The sequence below is a fragment of the Gobius niger genome (genome assembly GCF_951799975.1).
Source record: "Gobius niger genome assembly, chromosome: 6".
NCBI classification, from domain to species: domain Eukaryota; kingdom Metazoa; phylum Chordata; class Actinopteri; order Gobiiformes; family Gobiidae; genus Gobius; species Gobius niger.
Genome location: NC_136857.1, coordinates 37,049,947 through 37,062,622, shown reverse-complemented (window position 1 = coordinate 37,062,622; position 12,676 = coordinate 37,049,947). Strand labels below are relative to the sequence as shown.

The 12,676-nt window shown below is 44.9% G+C and overlaps 1 protein-coding gene across 1 annotated transcript; it reads right to left on the bottom strand.

Annotated features, from left to right (window-relative positions):
* Positions 1 to 6,752: 6,752 nt before the first annotated feature.
* On the bottom strand, positions 6,753 to 12,676 carry LOC306964272 (tetraspanin-33; the record flags this gene model as incomplete). The annotated part of the gene is made up of 8 exons (XM_079558266.1): positions 6,753 to 6,896; positions 6,988 to 7,149; positions 7,703 to 7,831; positions 8,409 to 8,504; positions 9,598 to 9,672; positions 9,789 to 9,913; positions 12,496 to 12,553; positions 12,620 to 12,676. 8 exons carry the CDS (start codon positions 12,674 to 12,676, stop codon positions 6,753 to 6,755), a joined length of 846 nt encoding a protein of 281 aa, XP_079414392.1.

Genomic DNA, 12,676 nt, shown 5'->3' with positions numbered 1-12,676 from the left:
CAACAACAACAACAACAACAACAGCCACTTCAACTGCCGACCCTCGGAGCAGCGCGCGCGCCCACATTTGTTCTTCCGCACAGAGAGGGTGAGCGCGTTTCCTCTGTGTTTCTTCAGTGCAGCGAACACAGGCTGCATAAGCATCATTAGCATTAGCCCGAGCTGAGGCCTAGCTTTCACTTCCTCAGTGTGGATGACTTCGATCTGTCAGAGTGTTTTGCCCCAATTTATTCATGATTTATTGTAAGTTAAAAGACTCCCCGGTGAGGCCAGATGCGGCCCCAGCCCTGCGTGTCTCCTGGCTGACAGCGGGCCAGTCCCACAGCCCTGCGTGTCCTCTGGCTGACAGCGGGCCAGTCCCACAGCCCTGCGTGTCTCCTGGCTGACAGCGGGCCAGTCCCACAGCCCTGCGTGTCTCCTGGCTTACAGCGGGCCAGTCCCACAGCCCTGCGTGTCTCCTGGCTGACAGCGGGCCAGTCCCACAGCCCTGCGTGTCTCCTGGCTCACAGCGGGCCAGTCCCACAGCCCTGCGTGTCTCCTGGCTCACAGCGGGCCAGTCCCACAGCCCTGCGTGTCTCCTGGCTCACAGCGGGCCAGTCCCACGGCCTGTGCCCGTGTGACAGATCATCTGTGACACAGCTGGATTGTCAGCTGTGTTGACAGCTGTGAGGTCACCTCAGTCACCCTTACCTTGACATGATGGAGCTCACACAGAAGTGATCAGAGAAGCCATGTGTGTTTGGTAAAAGTAAACATGAATGTTCCAGCTGATTCAGTGGATGCGAATTCTACAAGTACACACGGCCACACTACGCAGCACATCCACTCATGTTTGTGGTGTTTGTGTTCAAATAAATGTGCATTTCCCCCTTATGTTTAACCCCTTAACTCCCACCTGAACCGAGCACATTTTCTCCAGTTTGGCTTTACCCCAATCCAAAAGCTTCTGGAAAAGCAACAAAACTGAGACGAAAACAATGATGGAAATGTGACAAAAAAGTGAGAAAACATTGGCGAAAAAGTGCCAAAAATTTGACCAAAAAATGACAAAAAATTCACAAGAAATTGAAAAAAAAGAGACAAAAAAAATGACAAAAACGTGACAAAAGTGACAAAAAATTACAAAAAAAAGAGAAAAAAGTTACAAAAATGAGTTGAATACCCAACAAAAAAATGATGGGAAAAAAATCTGATGACCTGAGGAAAAAGATCCTCTCGGTTCAGGCGGGAGTTAAGAGGTTAAGATAAAGAAGAGGCTCGAACCGCTCTTTCATTGCTCTTCATTGGTCTGGGGGCCTGGGGGCCAACAATTCTGTTTAAGCCCCGGGGCCTATGGGAACATAAGGTGGGCCTGGTCAGGCGCTCTGTAAAGGTGTCATTAGCGATATCGGTCGGGCCCTGTTAAGAAAGTCCTTTATAATCATATGAAACATAATAAAAATAATTGACATACTACAATGAGCTTGTACTGGATTCTTTTGTTTGTAAATAGCCTTTATAATTTATTTGTATTTGCTCTTAATGTAATTGTGTTTTAGTGGTTGTGAGATAAGTTCTTATCAACATGAACCTCTTAAACTGAGCCACAAACAACTCTTTACTCTGTACAGGCAGCACCGGCTCAGCTTCGTGTCTGTGGAGGCTGAGAGAGTCGGAGGTGAGGAATAAATAAAATGTTCTTTTCCTTCTTCAGACGATGCCGAGGGCCCAGAGGAAGAGTTCATCATCAAGAGTGAGCCGGAGGAGCTCAGCATCCACCTGCAGGACTTCCCCTACACGGCTGTCCGTGTCAAAAACGACATGGAGGAACCGGCTCCGCATCGCGAGGAGCCGAGCGGTGACGACTGGACCGAGCCGTGGGAGCCCGCCTCCGAGCCCAACGAGGAGGAGGAGGACGCTCCAGAGCCGACGAAGATCTCCGACAGCGGCGCCACGCCAGAAAACGACTCCCCCGGATGCTCCGACGAGGGGATCACCATGGCCGAGCTGATCAGCAAAGCCAGGAGGAACCGCTGCCCGATCTGCGCCAAGACGTTCAAGCGAGACCTGTGGAGCCACATGCTGGTGCACACGGGGGAGCGGCCCTTCAGCTGCTCCGTCTGCCAGAAGGGCTTCACCCGGAAGAGCTCGCTGTCGCTGCACATGAAGCTGCACCTGAGCGAGAGGCCGTTCCGCTGCTCCATCTGCCAGAAGGAGTTCGCCCAGAAGTCCAATTTCACCATCCACGTGGAGCGGCACGCCAAGTCCGAGCAGAAGCTCCAGCAGAGGCAGCGCAAGATGAACCGGAAACGCTTGAGAGAAGAGGCGGCCGCGGGCGGAGAGGAAGAGTCCGCAGTCAGAGAAGAAGAGCATCGCTTCGAGCAAGTGCCGGCGCTGGACCTCGAGCAGGAAAGTTCCACCCTGAAGAATCGCGAGAAGAGGAAGTGCCGCGAAATCTACGAAGCGGCTCGGAGTTTGAGTCTGACGGTGAAGAGCAGGGACGAGCGAGGCGACGAGTGCCCCGTCTGCAGGAAGAGGTTCCACGACCTGTGGCCCCACATGCGGCTGCACACGGGCGAGAGGCCCTTCAGGTGCTCGGTCTGCAGGAAGGGCTTCCCGCGCAGGAGCTCCCTGAGTCTGCACAAGCGGCTGCACATGCAGGAGAAGCCCTTCAAGTGCCCCGTCTGCCAGAAGGAGTTCACGCAGAACAACAACTTCAAAAGGCACATGGCCAAGCACGAGAAGGACGGGGAGGTGCTGGAGCCCGGCGAGGTCAGCGTGTCCGGGGTTTATCTGCAGCAGTTTTTTCAGATGGAAAGTGGCCAACGCTTCGAGCCACACGCAGCGAGCAGCTCAGCTCGATAAACGAGTGACGAGTGTGGACAGATTCATCCAAAAACACCCGTTTATGTGGACTCGGAAACTCGACCTTCATTTGAGACTCATGACTGAACTCTTCCAAATAACCACGTATAAGAAAACATGACACTGTACTTCAACTTTTTTAAAAAAGAAGCTAAATGTACGAAGCTTTTGTACAAATATTTGTTCATCGAGGACTTCAAGACAATGCAATAAAATCCATGAAACCATGAGAGAGTGGGGTCACACAAGACACTTTTTACTTTGGTGGTTATTGTGTAAAACAGTAGAATATAAATACATAAACCTTTCAGTTTACATTGAGCCTCACACATGAACATCTTAAAGGTATTATGCAAAATCGACTTTTTCAAGCTTTCCATCATGTTATGTCATTCCCTCATTAAAAACATGCCTGAAGTGTTGCCTTGCCACATTCACATATTTTTGAGTAATCTGTAAAAACTCTGATGGCGGCCATTTTAGGCCTGGTTTGCCTGAGTCCTCCTAGGAACGCCCCCACCTCCTGGAGACGCCTCCGAGCTTTCGTCACCAGCTGAGTAACCAACCAGCAGAACCCCCTCCCCACTGATGCCACAGACAGCGTGTGGAGGGGGCGTGTCGGAAAGGCTCAGAGGTTCTTAAAGAGACAGAGGCCTATTTCAAGACATTCACTACAGCCATTTTGAGAGAGACATTTTATACAAGGCAGTTATTCTAATTTACTGCATTTACAGACCAACAGAAGGTTTGTCATCATTGTAGTGTGATATAGACTGGTGCTATGTGACTGACAAAAGCAGAACACCCCCTCTTTAATACTTGATTTAATCTGTACAAATATATCTGACTCAGAATGTTGGGTTCCATCAGGAGCAGATCGGGATTTGTTGTTAAAGAGGAACGTTTTCAGCTAAGAACCTTCCTAAGAAAGAGTTAAGAGCAAATGTGTGCCTAAGAACGTGTGGTGAAAAAAGTCCATTGTTTTTTCTCTTTGCATTTTCAAAAATCGTTTGGAAAATATGGTTTTAACCCCTTAACTCCCACCTGAACCGAGCACATTTTCTCCAGTTTGGCTTTACCCCCAGTCCAAAAGCTTCTGGACAAAAAGGTGTGAAAATAGCAACAAAACTGAGACGAAAACAATGATGGAAATGTGACAAAAAAGTGACGAAAAAATGACCAAAAATGACAAAAATGGGATAAAAATTTGACAAAAAAATGACAAAAAAATGACAAAAAATTGATGAAAAATTGATGAAAAAGTGAAAAAAATGTGACAAAAAAATGACAAAAAATGTGACAAAATGTGAAAAAATATTGACAAAAAAATAACAAAAATGTGACAAAAAATGACAAAGAAGTTGCAAAAATGAGTTGAACACCCAGAAAAAAATGATGGAAAAAAAAATCTGACGACGTGAGGAAAAAGATCCTCTCGGTCCAGGTGGGAGTTAAGGGCTTAACAGAAAGTGTCTTGTGGCTCATTGAAGATGTTGTTCGCATTTAGCCTCTCCCAGTGTATTCCTATGGCTCCAAACAGGGGTGAAGTTAGAAGCTTCCACGCTCTTCCACGGGCACAAAGACCAGACGGGTACGGATCAACTCGTCTAAGCTCAGGTAAGAACAGATCTCAGTATGAAACGGTGGCCTGTTCCTTTAAAGGTGAAATAGCATCTTTTTCAAAACATGTACAATGGGTGAATCCTCCAGCCAGGTGATTCTGACCACCAGCCTGGAGATGGTCCCACTGCTCCTGACAGGTCTCCCAATGCAGAGGACAAACCCCCTACAGGGACAATTAAGTAAACAAACAAACAAATACTTGGTTTTCGATTCCGATACCTGGACGATACTTCTTACGACACCGATATTAAAGATATATTAAACCAGAAAACAGAACAATAACGTTTGGAAGATCTGCAAATGCACAATATCCAAGTTCATCAAATGTCAAGAAGTGTGTGAGAAATGGGCAATAATTTAGGAAAAAATATAGAGATTAGTAATAAAAAATGGGCAAAAATAAGAGTGAAGTTGGGAATAAGTTGGGAAAATTTTAAAAAATAGTAATAAAACAATGGGGGGACGAATTGAGAAAATTCTTGAAGAAAAATGGGGCAGAATTAAGACAAAAAGTTAAAAAGGGGAAACCACTGGGCAAAAAAATAAATAAAAAAAGGGGGGGAATTGTATAAATTGGGTGCAAAGTTTAGTATTAACCTCTTACCACCCGCCTAAACCGAATGCTGCCCTCTTTGGCTATAGGCCTGTGTAACACCTCATTTGAAAGCTAAGACCCACAAAATTGATATTTTTCCTTGTGTTGTTTTTATGTTTTTTATTTTATTTATTTTTTCAAATTTTTGTCACATTCTTGTTGAGTTTTTGTCAGTTTTTGTAGACTTTTTGTCACATCTTTGTTGAGTTTTTGTCACATTTTTGTTGAGTTTTTGTCACATCTTTTTTGAATTTTTGTCACTTTTTGTTGAATTTTTGTTGAATTTTTGTTGAATTTTTGTTGAATTTGTCACATTTTGTCACATTTTTGTTTATTTTTTGTCACATTTTTGTTGAGTTTTTGTCATTTTTTGTCAATTTTTTGTCAATTTTTTCTCAATTTTTTGTCAAATTTTTGTCAAATTTTTGTCACTTTTTGTTTATTTTTTTGTCACATTTTTGTTTAGTTTTTGTCATTTTTTGTTGAGTTTTTGTCACATTCTTGTTGAATTTTTGTCACATTTTTGTTGAATTTTTGTCACTTTTTGTCACATTTTTGTTTATTTTTTTGTCACATTTTTGTTGATTTTTTGTCACATTTTTGTTGAATTTTTGTCACTTTTTGTCACATTTTTGTTTATTTTTTTGTCACATTTTTGTTTATTTTTTGTCACATTTTTGTTGAGTTTTTGTCATTTTTTGTCAAATTTTTGTCAAATTTTTGTCAAATTTTTGTCACTTTTTGTTTATTTTTTTTGTCACATTTTTGTTTAGTTTTTGTCATTTTTTGTTGAGTTTTTGTCACATTCTTGTTGAATTTTTGTCACATTTTTGTTGAATTTTTGTCACTTTTTGTCACATTTTTGTTTATTTTTTTGTCACATTTTTGTTGATTTTTTGTCATTTTTTGTTGAGTTTTTGTCACATTTTTGTTTATTTTTTTGTCACATTTTTGTTGATTTTTTGTCACATTTTTGTTGAATTTTTGTCACTTTTTGTCACATTTTTGTTTATTTTTTTGTCACATTTTTGTTGATTTTTTGTCACATTTTTGTTGAATTTTTGTCACTTTTTTGTTTTTATTTTTTTGTTACATTTTTGTTGATTTTTTGTCATTTTTTGTTTATTTTTTGTCACATTTTTGTTGAGTTTTTGTCATTTTTTTGTTGAGTTTTTATAATTTTTTGTTGAGTTTTTCTCACTTTTTTATTTTATTTTTGGTCACTTGTTGGTTGAATTTTTGTCAAATATTTGTTCAGTTTTTGTCATTTTTTTGTTGCATTTACATCCTTGTTTTCTTCTCATTTTTTGTGGCTGTTTTGGTGATTTTTTCCCAAGAAGCGTTTTGATTAGGGTAAAGCCAAACTGGAGAAAATGGGATCCGTTCAGGTGGGAGCTAAGAGGTTAAAAATGGACAAAGTGTGACAGGAGTCGCCTCCTTTAATGCTGTTCCTGGACCAACAGCATCAAAACCTGGATCTAAAGTTTGTGGTTTTTTTGGTTCCTGCTTTCGATGCTTCAGTCTTTTCAATACTGATGGTACTTCAACTTTTTCTGACTCCGTGCTGGTATCGTTAAACAGAACCCAACCCCAGTCAGAACGGACACCTGGACACATTTCCTATACTTCGTGCTTTGTTACTTTCCTCCAGATGAACTTCCTGAACTGGAGCAGGTCCTGAAACGTTCGTTCACTCGTCGTCGAAGTCTGCGAAGGCGGGAAACCACAGACTGTCCTTCCGCTCCAGCCGGTCCCTGTTCTCGTTGTCCCGCTGCAGCCGCTGGACCTTCTTGATCCAGGCGATCTGAGCAGCTGCAAGGCAGATCATGCAGACCTACAGGAGCAAGGACACGGGAGACAGGGAGATCCAAATCTCTTTAATATGCTTTATAAATGACATCTATAATCCCCCTCTGTGTGTGCACCTCCAGCAGCAGGAGCCCCGCGCTCAGCCCCGTCACCAGCAGCAGGTGGTTCTTGGCCCAGAGGATGGTCTTCTCCAAACAGCCCGCGGTGAAAACCTCGTCCCGGGCAGAAGACTCGTCCTCCTCCTGCATCCCGTACCCGCACATGGTGTTCAGCACCGTCTGGAGACAGAAACCACATGAACTTTAACAACTCATCATCTTCAAAATGTCCCCTCCCTCCCTCTTTCTTTCTTTCCCTTTCTTTTCATTCCTTTTTTCTTCTTCCTTCTTTCCTACTTCTCCCTCCATATACTTTCTTTTTTCCTTCTTTATTTCCTTCCTTTCTTCCTTACTGTCTTCTTCCTTCCTTCCTCCCTTCCTCGTTCCTTCCTTCCTTACTACTTCCTTACTTCTTTCTTTCTTCCTCCCTTCCTTCCTTCCTCCCTTCCTTCCTTCCTTCCTTCCTTCCTTCCTTCCTTCCTTCCTCCCTTCCTTCCTTCCTCCCTTACTCGTTCCTTCCTTCCTTACTACTTCTTTCTTCCTTCCTCCCTTCCTTCCTTCCTTCCTCCCTTCCTTCCTTCCTTCCTTCCTTCCTTCCTCGTTCCTTCCTTCCTTACTACTTCCTTCTTTCGTTCTTTCTTTCTTCCTTCCTCCAGTCCTCCCTCCCTCCCTCCCTCCCTCCCTCCCTCCCTCCCTCTTCCTTCCCTCCTTCACTGATTAGCCCCAGACTTGCCTGGTTGGTCTCCGGTTTGCAGCAGGAGAACGGGACTCCACAGGCCTCCAGACTCGGGTTTGTGTCCGAGCACTTGAAGTAAACGTTTTTGGACCAGTCTTTGTAACTGTCGACTCCGCAGCAATGGAACTGAACATGACATGAAGAATCAAAATGAATCACAATCAGATGGACTCGTGCTTCAGCTCCACCAGAGGCTTCACCGGAGGCTCCTCCAGAGGCTCCTCCAGAGGCTCCTCCAGAGGCTCCTCCAGAGGCTCCACCGGAGGCTCCACCAGTGGCTCCTCCAGAGGCTCCTCCAGAGACTCCTCCAGAGGCTCCAACAGAGGCTCCACCAGAGGCTCCTCCAGAGGCTCCTCCAGAGGCTCCTCCAGAGGCTCCACCGGAGGCTCCACCAGTGGCTCCTCCAGAGGCTCCTCCAGAGACTCCTCCAGAGGCTCCAACAGAGGCTCCACCAGAGGCTCCTCCAGAGGCTCCTCCAGAGGCTCCTCCAGAGGCTCCACCGGAGGCTCCACCAGTGGCTCCTCCAGAGGCTCCTCCAGAGACTCCTCCAGAGGCTCCAACAGAGGCTCCACCAGAGGCTCCTCCAGAGACTCCTCCAGAGGCTCCTCCAGAGGCTCCTCCAGAGGCTCCACCAGAGGCTCCTCCAGAGGCTCCACCAGAGGCTCCACCAGAGGCTCCACCAGAGGCTCCACCAGAGGCTCACCTTCTTCTGGATGAAGTCGATGGCGTTCTCCAGGTCGCGGTCTTCTCTGTAACGATCCACAGCGTTCAGCATCAGCCGCTCCGTCCGCTCCATCACCTGCAGGAGACACACGGACAGTTCCTTAAGTTCCTGGGCTGTTTTGCATGAACTGCTTGTTTGAGATCTTCCCACAGTGGATCAATGATACTGAGGTCAGACTGAGATGGACCTGACGGGACCTTCTCTGTGTTCTGCTGGAGCATCAGAGAAACACCTCCATATTTCACAGCAGGTCTGGTGCACTTTTCATCACAAGCCTTGTGAGCGGGGGGTGAACATCAGACATGAGCTTCAACAAGTTCTCATCGTCTGGAGACATCAACATCAACTTCTTTATTTGCTTCCTTCCTTCCTTACTACTTCCTTCCTTCCTTGCTTCCTTCCTCTCACTTCTTCCTCGTTCCTTCCTCCCTTCCTTCCTTCCTTCCTTCCTTCCTTCCTTCCTTCTTTCCTTCCTTCCTCCCTCCCTTCCTTCCTTCCTTCCTTCCTTCCTTGCTTCCTTCCTCTCACTTCTTCCTCGTTCCTTCCTTCCTTACTACTTCCTTCCTTCCTTCCTTGCTTCCTTCCTCTCACTTCTTCCTCGTTCCTTCCTTCCTTACTACTTCCTTCCTCCCTTCCTTCCTTGCTACTTCCTTCCTTCCTTACTACTTCCTTCCTTCCTTCCTTGCTACTTCCTTCCTTACTTCCTAGCTCCTTCCTTTGTTCGTTCGTTCCTTCCTTCCTTCCTTCCTTACTACTTCCTTCCTTCCTTGCTTCCTTCCTCTCACTTCTTCCTCGTTCCTTCCTCCCTTCCTTCCTTCCTTCTTTCCTTCCTTCCTCCCTCCCTTCCTTCCTTCCTTCCTTCCTTACTACTTCCTTCCTTCCTTCCTCTCACTTCTTCCTCGTTCCTTCCTTCCTTACTACTTCCTTCCTTCCTCCCTTGCTACTTCCTTCCTTCCTTCCTACTTCCTTCCTTCCTTCCTTCCTAGCTCCTTCCTTCGTTCCTTCCTTCCTTCCTTACTACTTCCTTCCTTACTACTTCCTCCCTCCCTCCCATCCTCCCTCCCTTCCTTCCTCTCACTTCTTGGGGGGGGGTGTAAACTTATCGGCACAGCTTTACGCCGGTGTGACCCTGACAGGACACGGCCCAGACCTAATCTTGAGTGTTTACCAGGTCAGTGAAGAGGTACCCGACCACCCCCGCGGCCACCTGGAGCAGCAGCGCCACCACCAGGATCCCCAGGAACTGCAACACACAGAACAGACAGGAAAGACGAGCTCAGAGCTGCTCTCGGTTTGAGTGAAGGGTTTGGGTCGGGGTTGCCAGGTCTGAGCAGCCGAATCCAGACTTGACCGCAGTACCGTCTTGAGCAGGCAGGTGGCATTGCGGAGCGCCCCCCAGCAGCCAATGAAGGTGATGAGGAAGGTCACGGAGCCCACGATGATCAGCAGCAGAGCGGGGTCCACCGTCAGAGTGTCCACGACATCTGCAGAGAGACAAAGAGGCGGAGTGTCATGCTCAAGGGCACAACCAAACTGTCAACCTTCCTTTTCATTTCCGTTTGTTTTGGACAGTTTCAGTTTCAGTTGGTCAGTTTTTCTCCTTCACATCTTAGTTTTAACCCCTTAACTCCCACCTGAACGGATCCCATTTTCTCCAGTTTGGCTTTACCCTAATCAAAAAGCTTCTTGGGGAAAGAAGCACCAAAACAGCCACAAAAAAATGAGAAGAAAACAAGGATGTAAATGCAACAAAAATGTGACAAAAATTCAACCAAAAAGTGACAAAAACAACAACAAAAATGACAAAAATTTAACAAAAATTCAACAAAAAATTCACAAAAATGTGACAAAAACTCAACCAAAATGTGACAAAAATTCAACAAAAAAGTGACAAAAAAACATACAAAAGGTGACACAACACAGGAACAACACAAGGAAAAAGATCAGTTTTGTGGGTCTTAGCTTTCAAATGAGGTGCTACACAGGCCTATAGCCAAAGAGGACAGAATGCATTTGGTTTAGGCGGGTGGTAAGAGGTTAATGTCAAAAACACTCACTCTCCCGTTTATTTTATGACTTTTTGTCAACTTTGTCTGAAATCCAACATGGCGGCACCCCACACTTATCCATTCACAAATACTGTAGCCCGGAATCCCCCCGACAACACTCTGTAATCCAAAAATGGTCATTTGCTTTGTGGGAGAGAGTTTGGAAAACGTTTATGGAGATTTTTGAAAATTTTAAAACATTATATGGAACAGTTTGGAAAATGTATGAAAAGTTTTGGAAATTTTGGAAGAGTTTAGACCAGGGGTAGATTTTCCTCATTGCCAAAACACCAAGAACCTCAACATTGTAAAGTAAATAACTTTTTTCTGCAAATGCCAAAGTTATACATCAGTAGTTCTTCCTCCCTCACAGACAGGACGTTCATGGTGAGTGTGGATACCTGCTCCTCTAAGGTGCATGGAATCACATGTGGTGTGCCCCAGGGTTCGATTTTAGGCCCAGTGCTTTTTAACCTGTATATGCTCCCTCTTGGTGATGTCATCAGGAGACACGGAGTCAACTTTCACAGTTATGCTGATGATACACAGTTATACATCTCCATGTCTCCTGATGACACCAGGCCAATGGATGCACTTTTTAACTGCATTTTAGAATCAAATCCTGGATGGCAGAAAACTTTCTCCAGCTTAACCAGGACAAAACTGAAGTTTTAGTCATCGGTCCTGAGGCCCAGAGAGAGAAACTTTTACCCAAACTACAGTCACTGTCTTTTAATCTTTCCTCACAGGTGAAGAACCTGGGTGTGATCTTTGACTCTGAGCTGACTTTTATTCCACACATTAAGAATATCACAAGATCGTTTTTTACCATCTAAAGAACATAGCCAGAGTCGCCCCATTCTCTCTCGGGGGAGACGCTCATGCATGCTTTTATCACCAGTCGTATCCACTACTGTAATGCCCTGCTTTCTGGTCTTCCCAAAAAGAGGATCTCAGGTTTACAGCAGCTCCTGACGAAGACCAGGAGGCGGGACCACATTACACAGGTTTTAGAATCGCTGCATTGGCCCCGAGTGTTTCAGGATCGATTTTAAAGTTCTTTTAAGTAAGGGATAATGTATAGAACACTGGTCATTATCGGGAAAATAAGCACCGACAGGGCGAACCGGACCCCGACGCGAAGGTCCGGCCCCTCAGCACAGAACCTCTGGCCCCCAAGGTGATTTTGAGAAATAATATTATGCAAATAAGAGATCAAATACCTGTTAAAGTACCCTAAAATGAGAGAAATAGTGTCAGTATTTTAGATGTCCTGGCAGAACGTCCCACTTGGTCATTTTATATAAAGTAAACCAGGGATTCTAGACCCAAAAGTGGGCCGTGGAACCATTTTCAGTGGGTCACGAGTCTAAAGGGAACTTTTATTCAATATTTTCCATCTGAAACTGCATGGGAACACTAACATAGTTTGTTCATTTTTTTGTTATTGGGTTGTTTTGATCATAATTTCAGTCTTGTTCAACAAAAACTTGTGTGGGCTTAATGTTGGGTCCCGAAGCCACTTAAGAAGCACTGATGTTAAATATTGGTATTTGCAGAAAAAAGTTCTTTACTTTCGGCTACAATGGGGAGGTGAGGTTCGGCCCCTGGTGTTTTGGCGAAGATGAAAATCGGCCCTCCATGACCCAAACATGCCTACCCCTGGTTTAGAGTCTAAACTCTACAAAATTCAAATTTCAGCATTTTCAAAAAATAAAAAAAATAAAAAATGGGAAAGTTATGGAACAGTTTTGGAAAAGAACATTTGGAAAATGTTCTCCAACACGGCGGCAGCAAGTCTATGAAACTTAAAAAACATAATTCTAAACCATTATTTTTATTTACTTTGGCAGTTTTGATTTCCTCTCTTTCTTATATGTAAAAACAAAAAGACTGACAGAGCATTTCCTTCATGTTTAGTTCATCTACAGCGACAGTAACTCATTAAATCAACGCTCTCCTTCTTCCTCTGCAGAATCTCACCGCAAAATCAAAATGTTTTATGGTCAAAATCTGACCTTTCTCTTTGGCCACTTTGGCGTAGGTTCCCACGGCGATGAGGAGGGCGCTCACCACCTTCGAAACACAAGACCTTTAGTTTAGTCCCGTTGTAGTCCAGGATTAAAGCTGGTCCGGACTCACCCAGAAAACATAACAGCAGACGAAGAGCGTGTACTTCACTCCCCTGTAGCCTCTCAT